Source organism: Parus major, chromosome 8 (genome assembly GCF_001522545.3).
Source record: "Parus major isolate Abel chromosome 8, Parus_major1.1, whole genome shotgun sequence".
NCBI lineage: Eukaryota > Metazoa > Chordata > Aves > Passeriformes > Paridae > Parus > Parus major.
This window is the reverse complement of record NC_031777.1, coordinates 26,519,526-26,540,126: the sequence shown is the minus strand read 5'-3', so window position 1 is coordinate 26,540,126 and position 20,601 is coordinate 26,519,526. Positions and strand designations below refer to the sequence as shown.

The window sequence follows — 20,601 nt, the reverse complement described above, 5'->3', positions numbered from 1 at the left end:
TGGGAGTAGCCCATCAATACTGCTGCCTGCAGAATTCCTCCTCCTCCTCCTCCTCCCCTTGGCTGGTCGCCTCGGGGCATGAATTACAGCAGGGCTGGCCTTGAGAGAGACACCGCCATCTAATTCTATCCCACTCCTGCAAAGCAGATAAATATACCCTGTATTGTGATATATTAGCTCCATGGATTTATTTAGGCATCCATAAAATCAGGTCCTTAAACCTTCTTGTGATGGCAGCACACTGGAAGAAGGCGCCAACATCCAACCTGGAGTGCTGGCCTGTAAATCCCCAGCTGTCCTCACGGCCTTTTCTTTTCCAAAAGCTTCCTGGTTTTTCTTGGGTTTTGGGATTTTTCCCTGCAGCATCCTGGGCAGGAAAGCAGTGCTGGGCTCTACCAGCAGCCAGCACAGAGCCCTGCTGCTCCCGGGCTCCCAGATCTGCCTCTCCAAATGTTTTGCCTCCGTGCAGGAATTACCGGCTGAGAGCTCCGGGGTGTTTTCATGCAAAGAAGCTGCAGGTTGGAAGGTTGCTCAGAACAGGGGGCAACTCCATTATTTTTTAAAGGGGATTAAGAAAAATGGTGGTTGATTGCTGAATTGGTCCTAGAGCACAGCATTTGATGGGGAGGGCAAAGAAAGGGAAAGGCTGCTAAGGACAGTCACCAGCAGGTCCCTCCTTCCCTGTGGCATGAGGCAGTGGGGATGGGTGCTCCAGGGATGCTCCAAGCTGCCCAGTCCTGCGTTCCATGCCCTGCTGAGGGCCAGCAGATGCTGCAGGGCTGCAGTTTTCTTCCAGAAGCAGAAAGCACACACCTCACACCGTGCCCCCAGGTCACTCCTGCCCCATCACCCTGCATCCCCGGGGACCCAGCCAGGCTGGAGCCAGCGCTGCCCGGGGCCTCCCAAAGGGAAAAAGCACAATACTTACAGAGAAGAAGAGGTCAGTTAAAGTTTAATGTTCAGGCAAATACATCATCCCCTCCACTTAATCAAGCAGCAGCAATTCCTAAGGGTAAGTAGAAAGGATGGCTCTCTTCCCGGTGATAAAAGGCAGGATTGCTCTGAGTTTTGGGAGATAAGAGGGCTCTACAAAAATTGAATGTATAGTACTATGTTCAGCCTAAAATGGCTTTATCTTTTGGAGGTCGGGGCACAGCTGTGACAGACCTTGAGCTGAGATGTTTATGATGGGAGATACAGCAGAGATTAGGGGTTTATGGCCACAGCCAGCCCAGGGGTGGGAGCCACTGGCTGGTGGCCACAGGAGAAGGGACAGGAGCTCCTTCTGCTTATAAACTGGGTGGGCAATTTGGGTGGCAAAGGGACTGACTGGGTGTTGCAGAGAGACACCCAGGGTCATGGAAAAGACCCCATGCTCATTTCTGGTACCTCCATGGCCTCACTTCACCCCAAGTACAGCATCACCATCACTTGCTCTTGGTTAAGCTCTACAAAACCCATCCTTGGGCTTAAGCACAGGGCTGTGCACAGCTGGCACCTGTAAAACCTGCTGTGCCCAAAGCTCTGTGTGCCTAAGGGCTTCCAGGGCTCACTCATTTTCCAGCAGGCAGCAAGTCTTCCAGAAACCTCAGTGCCATCAGAAAACCTCTGGCTGTGTGACCCAGGAAGGCCTGGCAGGGGCTCTCCACAGGCCTGTGCCAGAGGGCAGATGTCCCCTATGCTGTGACTGATGAGTAGCACTTCCACTGTCACCCCTGCTTCATTCTGGTGCCTTTCCCAGAGCATCCCAGACTTTGGGGAACAAGGTTTGGCTCTGTCTTTTCCTTTTTCAGCATCTCTGAGGCAGTTTGGGGTCTGCATCTCAAGGTGTTGGTGCACCCAGCAGAGGGGGACAAGGAGGGCTGTCCCAAACATGAGAGCAACAGCTCCAGGCAGTCCCCAAAAGCCACCTGCATGGAGCACCACCCCTTTTCTGCAGCACAGTCCTGCCTCACAGAACCCCACCTCCACCTGAGCCCCAAGTGTGCTGCTCCAAGCTCACCACACAGCAAGCCCCTGGGGCAGATACTCACCCAGAGCACATAGGGGTGCTTTTCCTTTCGAAAAACTTTTATTTCTGCTCCTTCCACAGCCCCAGGGGGTGGGATTTCAGCCCAGGAGGAGCAGGGGCTATTTTCCAGCCCTGCCCAGGAAAAGAAGCAGCAGTGGGGAGAGTGGGATTTTTCACCCCTATGCCAGGGAGGGGTACAGCACCCACCCCACATCACTGTCCCCTCTCTCCCTTTGCTGCCTCAGAAGGAACCAGTTATGCCCCACCAAGAACTAGTGAAAAAAAAAATAATCTGGTTTGGGAAGATTTTGGATCATATAAAGATTCAAGTAGCGTTAAATGAACTAGAAAACCAAGTCCTGTACATAGAGCTTACAAAATTTCTACATAAAATAAAAAAGGAAAGAAGAAAAGGTATGACACATCAGTGATGAGGTGGTACAGTAACACCCCTCCACCCCAGCCCCTGAGCCCAAAGGCCCCAGGGAGGCAGGGTCTGGGTGCCACCATCCCATGTTCCCTTCCACCACAGAAGTGTCCCCCTCATCTGTCTGTCCATCTGTCAGCAGGGGGCTGTGGCTCTAGAAGTCCTGCAGCCGCGAGATCAGGTCCTCCTTATTCTTCAGCAGGAACTTCTCACAGGCTTCGAAAGTGGAGCAGATGTCAGAGGACAGTCCTGCCACATTGGTGGTGACGTAGTTGAGGTACCCCGGCATAGCCTGGTTGTAATAAGCCACCTGCGAGGCACAGGACAAGGTCAGCAGGGGCACAGGGGAGGGGAGAGCCTCCCCCATGGGCTGTGGGAACACAGCCACGCAGCATCCCACCTTGCTCATCTCCTCTGACTCTGGCCAAATGCAGAACCCAGAGCAGAGCGTCTCCCCGCGCGTGAACTCGGCTCTGGCGGGGTGGGTGGGCAGCGTCACCGACCGAAAGGCCACCACGTAGGGGTCCCTGGGGACGAGAGAGCCCGGTGAGCTGGCACAGCTGGGATGGCAGGGAGCAGACACCAGGCTGGACGCTCACCCCCTGCCGCAGGGCTTCCTCCGGGACGCCAGGATAACAAAGTCCTGCGGTTTGTTCTCATTTCTGAGCTTCTGGCTCACCACGTGGTAGATCATGTCATCGTCATCAACCTTCTGGACAAGCTCAGCACTCCTGTAAGGGAAGGGGACCGCTCACAGAAGCCTTGCTGTGCCCCCTGAATCTGGGCCTTACACATTTACAGCCCGCCACCAGACCCAAAATATTTGAGGGGAACTCGAAATAGGTGTTTGCTCCAGCAAAGCGCAACCATCAGCCCAGACAGAGCCAGGACAGGGACACACAGTGAGGAGTCTCTAAGAGCAAGCAAGGCAACACTCTGGCTCCCAGAAAAGCCCAAAGGGATGCTCAACCACAAGGTTTGAACGCAGGGCTGTGATGTTTGGGGAGGCCTGCAGCACTCACACGTAGTGGCTGTCCCACTCGTGCCGGCGCCGCAGGTTGGAGAGAAGGGAGAAGGCTCGGCTGGCCGGGATGCAGACGGACATCTCGATGCGAAAAGACAGGAATTTGTCCTCCTCCAGCGTGTACATCCGCACCTTGGGGAGCACAGGGCACAGCTGGGACGTGTTCCCACCGGGATTGCCCACGCTTTGGGGCCGAGGGAGAAGGGACAGGGTTTAGCACCTTTTCCTTTTCCCTGGCGAGCACCCAGTTGGCTTTGGCCACGAGCATCTTCAGCGCAGAGACGTTGTTGTAGCTCAGGTAAACCTGGGGCAGGGGCAGCACGTCAGGGGCAGGAGGGGGAGCAGGAGGAGGAGCAGGAGGCAGCAGCTCCCACAGGTGATCATCCTACCTTGTTGCTTTGGTCCCAGGGCACAGAGAGTGGCACCTCGGTCTGTTTGCAGGAGACGACGTATTTTCTGCAGCAAAGGAACAGTTTCCCTTATGAGGGGACACAAACCACCCCCAGACTGTCCCTGCACCCCAGTGCTGGGCCCCCCTTTCTTCCCTCCTCCATTTCACATTCCACTCATTTTTCTGCTCACCGGTCCAGCCGAATTTTTTTCCTAGCACTGGCTTCTCTGTACCTCCTTTCTCCATCCTGATAAATGGGAAAAGGCAATTAAGTTAATAGGAAAAGGAGGATGAAAAATAAAAAAAAATAATGTCTTTTTGGGAGTGGGAAAAACATTCAGCAGGGAAGGGCTGGAAGGTGAAGCCCCCTTGCTTGCCAGCTGCTACCCTGGCCAGGCTGCAGTGATGGTCAGTGATTAATTGTGTTATTTCAGCATTACCACCATGCTCTGATCAAGTGATGAGCACTGGCACATTAGGGAAAACCCTTGTTGTGGCTGCAAAGCTGCAAACAGCCCCTGAAACAGAAACTGCGTACCCTAGCACCTGCAAATGTCCCCTCCTGGGGAAATAAAAGCCAAAAAAAAGCAGCTTATTTTGAAGAAAGTGCTAGTGTGGTGCTTTCAAGCCGGTGAGAGGAGGTTTCAAGGGGGCTGACTTTGGCCACGAGATGATCTCCATCACAGTGGGAGATCCTAGTTTTAAGGCAACAAAAAAAATCAGGGAGCAGGACAAGGATCAGCCCAGGAGAAGCTGAGACACATGAGTGTTTGTTGCTGTGCTCACGTGACAGATTTCCCTGAATATTTAGATCCCAGCAAACTTTGGATTAGAATGCTTTGAAAGGTAAAAAACAACCTCAACATTCCTTCCCCTAAATTACAGAAAAGATGAGCTGGAACTTGCAGGCAATACTCTGTTAAGCCTTGCATGGCTAACATGTCTCCATCTCTGCAAGTGGTTTATTTTATTAGTTATACCGAGCAATCCATTTAATTCACTTGCTATTGAGCAATTTCATTTCCATCATCCTAAAACCACGTTTGTTTTGCTGCAAATCCGAGAGCCCTTGGGGGCTGGGTGGGATTCCCGGGGGTCCCACAGGGCTAGCGGGGCTGGGGAGAAGCCAGCCCTGCTGGTCCTTACCCCCGGCTCGGGTGCCACCATGGGCAGGGTGCGGGGATGACCCTCCTGGTCCAGCACCACGAAGGTCATGAAGGCGCTGTTGATGTGCCTGCGGCTGACAGACATCTCCTGGCCGTAGGCCTCGGCGCTGACCCCCACCTCCATGCTGCGGAGAGAAGGGATGAGGGAGCGGAGGCCGCGGGGAGGGTGGGAAGGAGACCCCCACCACAGGCACCCACCTGTTTTTGAAGGCGTTGTTGACGATGGCTTTGAGCACCAGGCGGTCTCCCACTTGCGATGGTCCCCGAAAGTGGAACATCTCGATGGCCCTCAGCGTGGGGTGGGCGTGGCACAGCCGGCTGTGGGGACAGGTGTTACCCCCTGGCTGTGGCCCTGTGCCACAGCAGCCCCATGTGCCCTCCCCGACACAGCCAGAGACGAGGAGACCCCAAAAAATGTCTCCACTGGCCAAAGCCAGCCATGAGAAGGACCAGTGAGCCAACTGCCATGAGTGTGAACCTTTCCCTGGGGTCCCTCAGCACCACACACCTATGGGACTCCCTGTGCCACCCAAGGGTGACATGCTGGGGACCATCCCTTTGGAGGGTCCCTACAGTCCAGCCGCACATGTCCCCTCCAGCCACGTCATCCCCTGACCCTGAACCCCTTGTCAGGTCACCTGGCTGCGATGGTGGCCACGTTCTCCATCCAGGCCATGATCTGCCCACCGAAGGTGTTGCCCTGGTGGTTGGCGTGTGGAGGCAGCACCAGCTCCACGCTCTCCACCCGCGTTCGTTCTGCCGGCACCGCCCCGCTGCAGTCCCGCGTCTCCAGCTCTGCCACGGGGGGATAACAAGGGTCAGTGTGTTGTATGGACTGTAGGAGCCCTCTCCCAGCACCCCACCAACCACCGTCCCTCTCCCCACAGGGATCAACACCCCGCAAACCTCCAGGCCTGGGAGTCTGGGATGGTGGGGCTGATCCCTACCCCACCATGGCTGGGGCATTCCCAAAATGCCATGTGGTGATCACCACCAGCATCCTGCTGAGGAACTGGGATGGCACCAGTGGGTGTCAGAGCTGTTTTGGAAGGCCAGGCTGCAGGGCACGGTACCGGTTTCCTGGGGACTGCGGATGAGGAGGTCCTTGAGGGTGTCCTTGTGCACCAGGCGCATGCGGCGGCGCTCGGCGGCGATGCTGTACTCGATCTTCTCCTCCTCTGTCTGTGGGGTCAGCGGCTTCAGCCTCACCTGCAAAGGGATGGGGTAGGGTGCAGTCCTGCTGGGGGACGAGCAGCAGCAGCGAGCAGGTGCCCTCCATGCCCGGAGCAGGGCCAAGAGCCACCCCCCAAGCATCCCCCAAGCATGGCACGAGGGATCACCGAGCCATGAGGAAACAGCAGCTGCCGTGATGGAAATCTGAGCCAGCCCAGCCACACAGAGGCCATTTCCTTGGTGCCTTTGTGCAGAGGGCAACAGAGCCACCCCAGCCACCAGGCACTGCTCACCTTGCTGCCCAAGGGGCCCTGTGCCACGAAGGTGGCATACGCCTTGCAGATGCTGCAGTGCTTCCCGCTGCACAGGTCTTCGTAGCTCACCTGGATGCCCACCTGGGACAGGACACAGCACCCCTGAGAGCTGGATCTGCTCCCCAGGGACCCACATCCCAGCACCCACCCCTGGCCAGAGCCAGCCAAGAACGATGAACGCGTGGGATTAAAGCTGGGGACTGTGGGAGGATTTTGGGACTGGGCCACGTGGCCGGTGGGGATGGGCGCCCAGCAAGGAGGACAGGGGCACACACCAACCTCCATGCTGGAGTTAAAGGCTCGGTTCACTTTGGCTTTGATGTTGACAACTTGCCCAACGCTGAAAAACAGGAAGAGAAAGGCATGTGGGGTTACTGGGGGACAACAGCCACCGAGTGGCTCCCTCTGAGGTGCCACGGCATTCCAGCTCACTGCCCACTGTGGTAAGGCTTCCTGGGACTGTGGGACATGCCAGATGGCCAGCAGGACACGAGGACAGATGTGAGAGCAGTGAGCTGTCACCCCTGAGGAGCTGTGTGCAAGTGGGTCCCCAGGTCTGGGGTGCTGCTGGGACACCTGAGGGGTGCAGAGGTGCCCGAGGCTTGCTGGGCACCCCTGCCCCTGTGGGCATGCACATTCCTGCCAGAGCAAACGGCTCCTCCAGCCTTGCATGCACTGTCCTGCACAGCTGGACCAGCCACAGGGCCTCCCCACAAGCAATGGGTACCTTGGGATGCTGGGGGACAGCAGGAGGCAGGGCCCAGCCAGGGGCATTTCGCATCATCTCTTAAATGAAACATCTGCTGGCAGCACACTGCTGCTCCCCTCTGTGCCTTCAGCAGGCTTCAGGGTACACACACAGATAGCTCTGGCCCTGCAGCCTGAGCTACTCCAGACTGCTGCCCATGGAACAAGCAAATTAAACTTTTTACTGACACCAACATCAGTCTTTACCAAATACATCATTAAATCAGGAATATTCCTCATTCCCCAGAAGAGGCCAGCGCTAGAAAACTCAGTGGAAAAAAAAAAATACACCCTGTAACCACCACTTCTCAAAAGCAGAAGAGAGGGAGAGCCAGAGTGTGCTTTGACACCAGATTTTTCCCCATGCCCTCACACGTGACTCCAGGCTTCAGAAGAGCTCTGTACACGACACGCTCTGCACGTTGGCTCTGGCTGGAGCAGCAGTGGCACGAGCCGGTGCCTCTGGCTGTCCCCCAGCACGGACCCCAGGCTGGTGACATGCCAAAACGTTAGCAGGGTTACGTGAGCAGCCTCTGTTCACATGCCATGCCACGTCAGTGGGGTTAAGGCTCCCAACTCACGGCAGCGCTGTGCTAGGCTGGCTGCTCTAGGGCCAAACACGTCCGTACCCGACAGCGCTCCTCCCGTCCCGCTGCCCAGTGGGGCTTACAGACGGCTGGCTGGGGCAAAAAGAGAGAGCAAACGTGGGGAGAGGGTTAGAGGCGATGGAAGCAGCCAGATGGATGCTCTGGATGGGCTTGTGGCGAGGGGCATGCACGGGCAAGGGGCCAGGCAGGCAGACTGGCAGCCCCACATGTCTATATATGGCCCCAAAAACTCTTTATCTTCTCTGTCCTTATCAAACAGTAGAAGCCGGTGCCATAAATGCCACACAAAGCCCCACTCAAGGGCACGTGTGATCCTCCCTGGAGGCTGCACTTCCACACAGCAGGGCGGAGAGACAGGGACAATCTGCTGCCCAGCCAGTGAGTTTTAAGCCAGTTATAATCTGGGGTCTCCTCTGTGCCCTCAAGCATCTACAGCTCCTCCCTGCTTCCCCTCCTGCAAGGGCAGCAGAAAGAACAAACAGCTGGGAGAGGACATCTGACACAAAACTCATCCACCTTCCAACAGCTCTGTGGGAAATCCTTGCCAGGCCCCTTGCTTGGAGCCTTAAACTGGACCACAGCAAGTGGGATCTGAGCCAGGAGCAGCAGAAATTCCCTGCCCCTTGGAGCAGTGCCCAGCTCACCCCCAAGGAGGGACAAATGCTTTGCTGGGCTTGATGTAATTCTGTGGAGTGGGCTTGGGTCTGTTCTTCCCTGGTCCTGAAGCCCAGGAGGGCTGGGAAAAGTGTCCTGGGAAAAGTGTCCCAGGAAAAGCTGCCCCAGGAGCAGGGTATCAACCCCCAGGGGTGCCACCCCTGCACCATGGCTGCACCACATCCCCACACTGTGGATTGTCATGGAGCTGAGCCCCAGGGCAATGGGCAGCTCATGTGAGAGGGCAAAAGGGTCAGTTCAGCATTTCCTGGGAATGAGGGTAAAACCCAAGAGTGAGTCAGACTTCTCAGTGCCAAACAAATCAGCTGACAGCCAGGGACCCCAGTGCCAGCCCTGGGTACCCACACTGGTGCCTGCCCCAGCAGGGAGTGGCTGGACAGTATGGATCCTGTGCTGCATGGATCCTATACTGCATGGCAAACCCCAGGGAGCCCCCTGGAATGGTACCCAGGTGGAACAGACAGGCACGGGGGGTGTGGGGGCTCTGAGAGATGAGTAAAGGTGGGTGGCAGTACCTGGGCTTACTGAGGGTACAAAAGGAGGAGACTACCTTGGGAATGCTGGGTGTGAATGGTCTCAAAACTGGGAGCCTGTGGAGGATGAGGGCAGAACCCTGTGAGGATTTTTGTCCTCTCTGGTCACACCCTCAGGTCAGGAGAAATGTTGTCCCCTGACACAGGACATCCCAAGGGCTGTGTGAATCAGGGGGCACCTCTGTGGGGCAGCACCAGGGGATGCCAGGAGCAGCCTGGGATGGAATTTTGGCCAGACAATGCCCAGCCTGCTGCGTCTCACAAGGCTGGGAGGTCCCAGCACCAGCAGGGTGGGTGAGTCCCACCGCGCCTCAGCCACCCACACGGCCGCTACACAGGCACGATTTGCAAGATTTGAGCTTTCCAGAGCACTAAATCAGAGCTGTTTCCTGAACTAAGCCAGGGAGGAGCTGGCGTCGGGGGAAATACCGGGAAGCCAAGGCAGCAGGAGCTCCCCAGGCGACCAGACAGCGGATAAATCAGAGCAGACAGATCAGACCGAGCCTCGGTCCCTGGCTGCCCTGTGAGCCTGGCACTGCCAGCACAGCTCCTCCTCTCCCAGGCACGCTGCTCCCTGCTCCAGCTCCAGCCCCTGTCCACGTCGCAGCCAGCAGATGGGAAAAACCCCTGCGTGGAGCATTTACCTAATGGTGTGCTCAAAATAGATATCATCCATGGAAGCTGTGACGCACGGGCAGCCGGCGTGTCTCTCGGCTGGAAAGGAAAAACAAACGGCATCAGCAACCTGCAGCAGCGTGCTGAGGGTGTGAGGACCACGAGGGCTCCTCTGCCCCAGCCTGGTGACACCGGTTACACACAGCCCTTTCACTGCTGGTGCCCATTGCTGTGTTTGCAGGGACCAGAGCAGGATCTGGGGTTTCTCCTCACCCAGCAGGGCAGGTTTGCATATATTTAATGGTTTGGAGGGTGTGTCGGTGTTTGCTTTCCCTCTGTGAGTTTGCAGCTGTGGGGATGCACCAGCAGCTGATTCCATCTCCCCATACACAGCAAATATTTCAAAGCCGCTCTGCCGGTGCGACTTCCCCCTGGGACTTCAGGAACCCCAGACTGCAAAACTGCTCTGGGAACCTCATCCAACTGCAGAATTGCACTCGTTTCCCTGTCATAACCTCCCTGTGCTTGGCTGAGCTGGTGAGCTCCATTGCTTCCTGCTGAGTGGAGGAGCTCAGCCCACTCCAGCTGCTGCTGGAATGCCAGGGGTGCCACCAGCCCTGCACAGCAGGCAAGGAAAAGAGCAGCACTGTAGACAAAGCAGGCATGGATTTTGATCTGTCCCCAAGCCAGCATGTATGCTGCAGTGCACATCCCCTCCCCTTCTTGCCCTGCTCCTGTTTGCTCTCTAATTACTCAGCAAAACGGCATGACGTGGGTGCCCAGCTGGCGTCACTCCGAGGAACGGTGCTGGACTGCCAGGGATGCTGCCAGGGATGAGCTGGCTCCTCTGGCTCCTGCCTGCTGCCTTCCCTGGCAGCCCAGCAGGACGAGGGCTCCAGAGGGAAGAGGATGACTTACCGGAGAGGCAGGCGGCCGTGTCGATCCACTTGAGCAGCTGGCCGGTGCTGAGCTCGCCGCGGTGGTTGGTGTGGCAGGGCAGCACCAGCTGGCTCATCTGCACCTCGGTGGGGTTGCGGGCAGGCGAGGGGCTCGCCATGGCCCCCGGCGCCTCCTCCCGCTCCCCTGGCTCCCCAGCACGTGGTGGAGAGGTCGAGCCCTGTGGGACACAAAAGCTCCCTTTTACCCAAGTGGGAAGCAAATCCCCTGAGAGAACAGTGGTCCGTGAAGATGCTCCCCACACAGAGCCGGGAGAACCCCAGCCATGCACACCCCTGGACACCACCAAACCCATCCAGCCCTTGCCAGAGACAAGGTGCCCACAGCCAAATGGGAAAACATCCCACTAAAAGAAGATCCATAGGGGATTACTGCAGGTTTTCAGGCCATTTATCATCTAAACCCACTGCTCCCTCCTGAACACTATGGAAAACCCCTCCCAAAGTTAATCACTCTTCTGGAAAGGAATTTTTCTTCCTGACAGCTTCATCTTCAGGGTGCTGCAGCACAGGGTGGATTTGGTTTCCTGGGGCTGGACAGTGCTCCACACCTTCCACCAACACTCCCCATTCACCAAAGGAAGCACTGGAAGCTATGTGGTACAAGCAGCAGAGGAGGAGCATCCTCAGTTTGGGGCTGTTTGGGCAGTAAAATCTGTTCCTGGCTTGTCCATTTGCTGGGCACAGAGCAGCTCCCCTGGCACCCCGGTGGGAAGCAGGGTGGGAGAGGGAAGAGGCTGAGGCGGTGCTGGCAGGGAAAATAGCTGATGAGAGATGTCAAATGAGTCGTGTTACACAAGGGGTGAACTCAGTTAGCCTGGTGAGTAACTGAGAAGACACGAGGAGCTGTCTGGGCTTCGTCACAGCCCTTTCCTTCCGCTTTCTGCAGCTCCTGCTCTCAGCACTTGTTGCGAGAGTCCCACTGCAGCAGCCTCTCTGCCCTCTGCTTTGCCCGGATTCTTTTAAAGATGGGTTTATGCTGAAAACGAAGCTTTCCCGACTACCCTGAGCTCACTGCCTCTCAGAATAGCATTTTCCTCCAGCGGGTCTAACCTCTGTTTCCATAGCTACTGGTACACGACATCCCGGGAACGGCACAAACCTCGCCTCAGCAGAGACGGCAGCGAGCGCACCGAGCCCAGCCGGTGGCAAAGGTCCCCCATCCCACAGTGACACTGAGCCCCGGCCACCAAAGCCCCTCCAGAAGCCTCCAGACCCCTCTGTGAACCTCCCAGGCAGCTTCCCAGCACGCAGAGGCGCCTACACGAGTACCACAGAGCTATTTTGGGAAGCAGGCAGGCTCTAGGGTAGGAGCCAGCAACGCAAAGAGCTCCAAAGCCGCCTGCTGCAGAGTGAGCAGACAGCCTGGCCCGAGATCCCGCCGGTCATTTTCCCGGCGTTTGACAGTTCTGAATTTTAGGGAAGAAGCCGCTAGCCGTGGGAAGAGCCCTGAGCCAGCGTGAGGATGGGGATGCTGATGGGGAGGGAATGTGTTGGGAGAGGATGTGGCCAGGTCCGGTGCAGGGCTGGGAGCAGCTCCTGGCACAGCCTGACATCTGCCTGGCACAGCCTGGTTAGTAGCGGCGGCACAACGGGATTAGTTGCACGGCACGGGGGGTACCTGGAGGCCATTGCAACAGAAGCTCAAGATGTCTTCAGGGACTATAATATTCCCCTTGACCATTTTTAAGAGACACCTGGAAAGGAGAAGAGTGGCTCTGGTTACGGCAGCACTGGCAGAGATGGGGGTGGCTGTTTCCTGGCGGGATCAAGGCGGCGTGTGTGGCGGGTTGTCACACACTGTCCCCACATCCCATGCTGACATCCCTCCCCACACCGCTGACCCCTCACCAGCGCCTATCAGGGAGCTGTCAGAGGTGAAAGGGAGAAGGGCAGACCTGGGGGAGGTGCCTGCCATTCCATGGGGGTCAGGTCCCACACTCACCAGCCCAGATGAAAGAGTCCCAGCTATTTTGGGGAGCTGGACCAAGCACAAGCTGGAGGGCCGTGGCCAGCCCCTCAGTGAGTGATGCTGTGTCAGTGCTTCCCGTGTTGCTACATGTGACAGAGGACTGTGCCTTGAAGCTTCCCTGGCCGGAGCGGTGACACCGCTGCAGTCACAAGACAGCTGGGAGCGTATTTTTGGCAGCAGGCAGGGCTGAGGCTGCCATGGGTGGTACAGGGGGCAGCAAATGGGAAGCACCCAACTCCAGCAATGCTGCTGTGCCCTGCTCCAGCCCCTCTGCCTGCAAAGCCCTGGCATTCCACAAGGGCATCGTGTGTCCTTGGGTGCCTGCAGGCTCCCGGGCCACGTGCATGGTGACTGTATCCCAGCTGGACATTGTGGTGGCATTGCAAGGAAAGGCAGTGTGGGAGCTGCAGCAAAAACAAGTGGAAGAGGCTTCATAATTACAGTTTGCTTTTAAACACAACACTGCCAGGCCCTTGGCATATCCCCAGCTTCCCAGCATGTATCCCTCTCCCATGCAGGTAAAACCAGGCTGCTGGAGACAGCAGCTCTTTTCCCAACCCAAGCTCTTTTCCCAAGTATGGCATTGACTGATTTTGGCATGGGGTTAAAGAAGTGGAAGCTGTAGATTTGCCTCCTGCACCATCAGGACTGGGGCATCACACACAGTGCACCCAAGCAGTCGGAAAACAAGACACAAAAAGCACGGCTGAGCCTTCCACAGCCTCCCACCCCTGCCCCAGCAGCATGGGGTTGGGGTTTCCCCACCCTCATGACTTTTTCCCTAACTCCATGACCTCTCCAGGCTTGTTTTTGAGGTTTGGGAGCTTCCTGATTGCTCACCTGCCCTTGCAAGAGCCGGGTGCAAGAGTTACTCTCGTGTTTTGTTAACAAGATGGGTTTGGTGCCCAGTTGCAGACACAGGGCGGTGGCTGGGGGTGTCCTGTTACACCCCACAGCCTCAGCCAACAGCACCAGAGGGACATTCCTTGGAAACCCAAACCTGCTGCTGGCTGGCTAATCGTGTCACTTTGTCCCCTGCGTTGCGTTAGCAGGAGGAGGAAAAATACCCTGAGCTGTGTGCTTGGCATCATCCCCCTGCTATTTCCCAGGCAGTCCCAGCCCATGCTCCCACCCTGGGGAAGGGGAGCGCCCCAGCCGCGCTCCAGAGACCCGGAGCCATCCAGCTGCTGGGTATTTATGGAGTATTTGTTATCAAAACCAAGTGAGCAAGTGTCTGTCCTCATTAAAATCTTCAGCCTCACTCAACTGTCACATTTTTAAGGCTGTTGACTGATGCAGACCTCGGGTCACCATGGCAACGGGATGCAGTACCCAGGCGATGATGCTCTTACTCTGTCACCCCTCGAGTGACCCACTTCTACCCAAAAAAAAAAAAGTTTGCATTAGGAACAAAACCCTTCCAGCAGAATATTTTCTTTGCCTCCTGCCACGCTCACTTCCTGTGCAGCTGAAGGCGTAAGACACCCACAGAGCAAACCAGGGAAGACGCAGAGAGGAAAACACACCAAGAACCCTGAAAATACTGGGGAGAGGGACCCCACAGCACCCCACAGCTCTCCTATACCCTGGCAGAGGGGTGTCCCACAGCACCAAAACATCCACAAGCTCCAGGGAAGCTTTCTGCTGTGAAATTCAGGGCTGGACTCTTCAGAAATCACCAGGAATCAGCACTGTGCATGAACCTCTGCTGCAAGCCCTTGTGGGTGCCACAGCTCCCTGGGATGATGCTGGACAGAGAACAGTTGTTCCCCCAAATCCTTGAGCCCGCTGAAATCAGGGTGTTTGCTTCAGCCACCCTCAAGACAGTGGATGAAAGGGAGAGACGAGGGTGAAACTGGGGTGGTGGTCCCAAGTTCTGGGCTTTGGGAGGGGTCTGGGCAGAGCAGGGCAGCCTCACACCTTGAGCCACCCCCACCTGCCCTCGGAGCTCTCTCACCACCCCACTGCCACCTCTCAAACACCCAATCCCCGTTTTCCCTCACCTGTCTCTGTCTCCTACCCCCACCCCAGCCCCTCAGCGTAACCTTACCCCTCCCTGGAAGTATTTAAAGAAAAAAAGGGGGGAGATGGTGGGGAAGTAAGCGGTGACAATGAAGTTCTCATGGCGGATTATTGGTGTATAATTGAGCAATATCCATGGTAACAAGCAAATCTGCACGTGTTAAAAAATTAACCTGACCTACTTTGGGAAATTCTGCCATCTCAACAGGGCAGTGAGGGCTGTCCATCCCCTGAGACCCAGCCTGCTTGCCCCACTGCCAGCAGCAGCAAAGCCCCGGTGCAAGCAGCATTGGAGATGTCCAGCACAGCTCAGCCCCATCGCCCCATGCCCATCAGGACGGAGCAGGGTCCCCAGCTGGAGAGCTGCTGCTCGGGATGTGGCCCCACTGGGACGAGAGGGACTGAATTGCCAGGTCACAGCATGGTGAGGAAACACAGCAGCTCCCTGCAGTGGGTCTCAGTGGGACCTCAGGAGGGTGGCCAGCCCAGAAGAAAGGCCAGGACACGTTGCAAGAGGTATTTTTGGGACCACACATGATGTTTCTTTAGAGTTCATGGAGCAAAGAAAGGCACCGGGCCAGGAAAGTGCAAGGCAAGGGTCAAAGGCAGGAGCGGGACAGGATGATTCCTCTTACAAGGGGCTGATGGTTTTCCAGCCATCACCCATGGGAAAGCTTCACTCAGGGTGAGCACAGCAGGGACACCTCCAGCACCCTCACATCCCTCTCCACCACAGGGTGAAGAACCCCCAGCCCCAGCCATGCCCACAGCCCCATCCGTACCCTCGCTCGAGTGCTCCCTGCAGCTCCCATGAGGCTCCCAGGAAGGCTGGTGCCGATTTGCCGGCACAGGGGCGAAGTTCCCCAGGGAGTGTCCCAGGGGACAAAGGTCTGGCTTTGTGCAGGGGGAGAACAGAGCCATATGTCACCCTGGTACAGCTGTAAACACCTCCAGGCCCAAAATTCACACGCATGGGGACACCCAACAGCACCGCCCAGCCCAGGCACCTTTGCCCTGCCACCCACGGCGTTCCCAGGGAGGAGACTGCCATAACATCAATACAACCACGTTTCAGAGCACCACAGCCAAGCCCACCAAGCTGGAAACCACCACAGTGGAGACCAAGCTGGTGCAAAGGTCTATACCCTGGTGGTCTTCACCATGTGGTCTCCACCATGGGGGTCACCATGATTGAGACCACCGGAGTGCAAAACACCCAGGTGAACACCATGGTGGGTGTGGTGGTCCCCACCATGGCCAAGACCACCTCATTTGAGGCTACTGGGGTGGAGACTGCCATGGCTTCGTGCCACCCACCCAGCCACCCACACTGCCCCTGCAATCCCCAGCCCATCCCTCTGCCCTCCCCATGCTGCCACCATTCCCAGCAGCCCTGTGCCCATGCTCCCCGAATATCTGCCCCTGCTTTTAAGTGAGAAGAAGCTGATTCAAGCCAAAACCCCCAGCACTCCTCCTGTCACACCCAGAAACACCTGGGGGGTTTGATGTTCCCAGCTCTCGCCTGCTGTCCCCGCTGCAGCCGGAGGATGCCACGTCCCCATGGACAAGTCGCCAGTGCTGACCACGACGGAGCAGCGGCACAGCTCGCTGCAAACCCCAAAGGGCAAGAAAGCATCACCCGGGCGAGCAGGGGGTCACAAGGGGCTTTCACCCCACATCTTCTCCCTGGAAGAGCCGCCCGGCGCCGACGCAAGCCAGGACAAGCCGCGGCTCCGCCGCCGGCAGTGGAAGCCTGCACAGCAACTCCCGCTCAGCCAGCCCTGGGGTTCCCCCCCTTGTCCCCATCGTGCCCGGCTCCCCCCAGCCCTCACCTCAGCCAGAAGAAGCTGAGCATTTGCGGGAGGTGTTGAGGTGACGGCTGGCTCGGAGGAGAAGCGTCCGGACACCTGCGGGCGCGGGCGTCGAGGCCAGGCTGGCTCGGAGCCCTGGGCCGGGGCCAGCGCACACCCCCTCCCGCTTCCCTAAATACGGCCGTGCAGAACTTTTCTTAAGGTAGCGCTTGGCAGATCTGCGCTCGCCTGGAAAATGGCCGGCGCTCGGGAGGCTGGCTCTGGATGCAGGAGGGAATGTGTCGGGCTGGCTGCGGAGCCAGGGAGAGCGGCGGGAGGCTGCCAGCATCCCTGCGGAGCGGGGTGCTGCTGCTTCCCCCGCCCCTCCCCAGGGAGCAGCTCCTGGGCTGAGATCCCCTCCCCAGCCCGCTCATCATCCTCTTCTCCCCCCATCACCTCAGCAAGGGGCACTGAGTAAAACTTACCTGAAAATATCGGTATTTTCCCCAGAGCCGTAGGCGCTGACACCAAGCTCGGCAAACTTCTCCAAATCCAATCCAATCCACACAGCTGCTCCCTGGCCCTGCTGCCTTTGAAGTACCTCTGACAGGGCTTGTCACAAAAAAACCCCCCCTTTTTTTTTTTTAACAAGGAAATAAAATGCAAATTGCCCTGTCACCGCATTAATGACTAATGGGTTTGGTGGAGATGTTGTTCTATTTGTATTTGATTTACACACTTTTACAAGTGAATCTTGGTAATCAACCTACAAGAGTTTGATCAAAGCTCTTGGCAGGCACCGGCAGCACAAGTATTGCCACTGGAAAGCCAGCAGAGAAATAATTAAGCAGTTTCAACAGGAAATAAGGCCCCACTCTTTTTCTTTTTTTTATTTTATTTTGGTAAATAAGAGTAACAAAGCACTGGAACAAGGCAAAAGCCCCTTCCTTTGCCACCTAAATTTTAGGCTGGTTGTGTGAAAAACGTTCATCAAAACCCTAGAGCCAGGCAGAGGGGAGGTGGGAGACCTGGACAGCTCTGCAAGGGCTGGGCCGGGCAGGGGTGGAGGTGGGGCCCAGCTCAGGGTGAAAACTCCCTGAGGGGGGTTTGGAGCCTTTGGGGGATGGAGGAAGCAGCGCTGCATTGCACCAGGTGATTGATCCGATTATGGTGATGGAGATTCTCTTTGGAAGAAGATTGTTGCCTGAGGACTTTAACCCCACTGAGCATTCACTGCTCAGCTACTTGGATAAAATCTGCATTCTTCATTCCATGTGCAGGAACAGAGAGGCCCTTCCGCCCTGCACAACCCCTTCCATGTCTTGCAGGTGACTTTGCACACCCAGCTACGATTAGATTCCATTATTTCAGAAAACAACATTACCTTTAAAGCATTCTCTTTTGGGAAAGCAAATAAGATATTTCTCACCGGGGTGGTCTTCTACCCATCTAGCCCAGGTTTTTGCCCTGCAAACCAGATCACAGCGAGCGTCCTCCAGAACATCTCCCCACCTTTAGCACAGCGGCCCCTGGCCAGGAAGCTCATCGGAGATCTCTCCCTCCCTCCTTAGGACTGTTTGTTTCTGCAGTCAGAGATTAGGATCAAAAGGTTTGTTCCGTGCGGGGAAAACGATTCTCCCCACTCGTCAGAGGGAGCAGCTCACAGTCAGAAACACTTCAGATGCTTGAGCCACGCTCGAGCCTCCAAACAAAAGTTGCAAGGAGAGGTTGATGTTTTCCAGGCCCAATTAGCACAGTGTTGTAATTCCCGAGCTCTCAGGCTGCCTGCATCCCTTCGCCCCGGCCGCCCAGCGAGCGCACGCCGGCACCAGCTCCCTCCTTCTGATCCATCACCATATGCCCGTCTTTTACAGTTCTTTGGTGCGTGATGCTCAGAGAGTGGATAATTAGCTAAATGAATTAATTGACATTCATACTTGTAATTAGCAACCGGTTACAAGCAGCTATTCTCCTTGGGACAGCTAAAATTTCTCAGGGATTGGTGTTAAAATACTGGAAAATCGTTCGGGGTAGATAACGAGGGCCGGGAGTGCTGATGGCGCCCGGGTTCTGCCAGGGCTGTAAGAAACAAGCCCGTGCAAAAGCAGAGCAGGCTGTGGAACGTGTTGGATACGCCGCTGCTGCTCGGGAGGAGGAGAACTTTCCAGCTTCGGAAGAAATCCGGGCCAGATGGGCGGCCTCCAGCCGGCGGCTCCCACCAGCTCCCGGCTAACCCTTTCCACCCCCACTTACCGGAGAGTTCGCAGCGAGGCCCCGGCAGCGGAGGCTGCTCATGCAAAGCAATGGGAATTGGATGTCGTGAGTGTTAATTAAACCATTAATTACTGCTGAGCGGGGGGGAGGGGGAAAAAAAGTGACCTATTGGTTTTATCGCTTCTTGGAGTAGTTGGGAGGATGAATTGCTCTGGGGCTCGGCAGTGGGCAAAAGGGGCTGCGGCATGAGGTAGATCTTTGCTGACATGTAGGTTTTCTCAGATTTTAAGGGGATGCTGGCGATGGTGCTGATGCAGGCACAGGTAATCCCAGCACCCTGTGAGGCCAGGAGTGGGACCCACAGTAGGGACAGGCTTAGTGGAGACTGAGACCCCAGCTCTCCTGTTCTCCTTGGGGAGACCACAACACTAGAGGCTTGGACAGGGTGTCCTAAAATGCCCTTAGCAGGGATCCTACTCCCAGCCACGGGGTGCAGTCATCACCCACAAGCCCTGACAATCTGCACCCACAGCCCCTGGAGTCACAGCCCCAGAGAGGAGATGTGCAGGGACTCCCCGCCCCCAAAATGTAGCAGGGGTGGGTGACCTGAAGGTCTCTTCTCCCTGGAAAAGGCCCCCCAAAATCTGGGCACCGATGGGAAGGAAGGGAGGGCAGCACACAGGCATTGCCATACAAATGGCTCGTTATGGAAAAGAGGAGAAAAAGTGATAGTAGTGCATTTCATAAATCGAACTCTCATGTCTTGCTGCATCAGGAGCTCTGCACTGCCGGGGAGGAGAGCCTGGGCTGGGGGTCCAAAGGCCACCAGGGAGGATGAGCCCTCCAACTGCTCAGGGACCAGCAGTGGGGTGCCCTGCCCTGCTGCAGCCTCTCATCCTGTCAAGCTCTGCTACCCACGGTGGCTGCAGCAGCTCTGGCTGGCACAGAGGCAATGGCAGAGGGTGATAGGACAGGGTGATAAACTGGCACCCCACAAGCCTGGGTCTCCCTCAGAGAAGGGCTCTCCCACGGCTCCTGGCACGGGATCAGGGCCGCATCACTCTGCCAGGAATCCTGTTCTTGGCTCCTCCAAGCTATCAAAGCTTTAGATCTCCCTGGCATCGCCTGGGGTTTAAAGGCTGGGGAAAGGGACAAAAAAAAAAAAAAAAGCCAATCTCAGAAGAGAGGCAGTGGGAAAGGCTGGGCCAAGGAGCTGTCATGCCACCCCTTCAGCTACTACACACCCCAGTACATTCTCAAACACACTGCACAAGATAGCAGGGAGGCTAATTTTTCTTTAGCTGCAGGCAAAAAAAAAAAAAAAAAATTAAAAGAAAAAATCAATTACAAGGTAACCTATTTTTCAACTCCTCCATTGCTATTTACTTAATTTCAAGGCTGGCTTGCCCACCCTGCCAGGGAGAGGATGAGGGAGGCCATGTGCCACAGGGCTGAGCCAGGTTCTGGCTCACTGTGGGGTTTAGTTTGGGTTTAATTGAGACACCAAAGCTCAGAGCAATGAGGGTTTGTTTGAAAAGGACAGCAGGTGACATGGGGCACCCAGGCAGAGTCCAGCCCTGGTGGGGATGGGCAGCACCAGGGGTTCCCCTCTCCTTTCTGGAGAAGGTTTGGGAGGTGCTGGTGGCCTGTGTGGACAGGGACTGCAAGGGGGGTCCATGGGGACAGGAATAGCGCCAGGTGTCCACAAGAGCAGAGTCCCAGGGAATCTGTGGAGCACTCAGGGGGTACGTGAGGACAGGGCCATCCCAGGACAGTCCACGAACACTTGGATATCGGGAGCAGTTACACAGACACAGGACACCCGGGGGCACATGGGGACAGGACACTGGGGGTAACAGAAACACTCATGGGGTGGGGAAGCCACAGGACATCCCTGGACACGGGGACATAGGATCCTGGGGGTGCACAGGGACAGGGACCCCCGGGGATCACACAGACACAG

The 20,601-nt window shown here is 56.5% G+C and overlaps 1 protein-coding gene and 1 long non-coding RNA gene across 7 annotated transcripts in view; one reads left to right on the top strand and one right to left on the bottom strand.

Annotated features, from left to right (window-relative positions):
- Positions 1–934: 934 nt before the first annotated feature.
- Positions 935–16,693, bottom strand: ACOT11 (acyl-CoA thioesterase 11). Of its 6 annotated transcripts, none has more exons than XM_015636675.3 (18): positions 16,467–16,693; positions 12,262–12,337; positions 10,603–10,801; positions 9,714–9,783; positions 7,883–7,933; positions 6,786–6,846; positions 6,486–6,587; positions 6,093–6,228; positions 5,658–5,814; positions 5,218–5,337; positions 5,000–5,144; positions 4,045–4,100; positions 3,852–3,918; positions 3,683–3,766; positions 3,461–3,594; positions 3,038–3,169; positions 2,839–2,965; positions 935–2,748 (listed from the first exon to the last, which is right to left on the bottom strand). In XM_015636675.3, exons 1-18 carry the CDS (start codon positions 16,487–16,489, stop codon positions 2,593–2,595), a joined length of 1,896 nt encoding a protein of 631 aa, XP_015492161.1. In that variant the 5' UTR covers positions 16,490–16,693; the 3' UTR covers positions 935–2,592. The 6 variants fall into 6 exon arrangements, with proteins under 6 accessions (XP_015492161.1, XP_015492162.1, XP_015492163.1 ...); XM_015636676.3 differs by lacking the exon at positions 16,467–16,693 and adding an exon at positions 12,586–12,881; XM_015636677.3 differs by lacking the exon at positions 7,883–7,933 and having other exon boundaries at positions 16,467–16,690.
- Positions 16,694–17,915: 1,222 nt separating this feature from the next.
- LOC107207853 overlaps positions 17,916–20,601 on the top strand; it is a 6,678-nt gene continuing 3,992 nt past the window's right edge. Inside the window, exon 1 of the long non-coding RNA XR_001522973.2 lies at positions 17,916–18,743. This is a non-coding gene — a long non-coding RNA (uncharacterized LOC107207853). The remainder of the gene's footprint in view (positions 18,744–20,601) is intronic.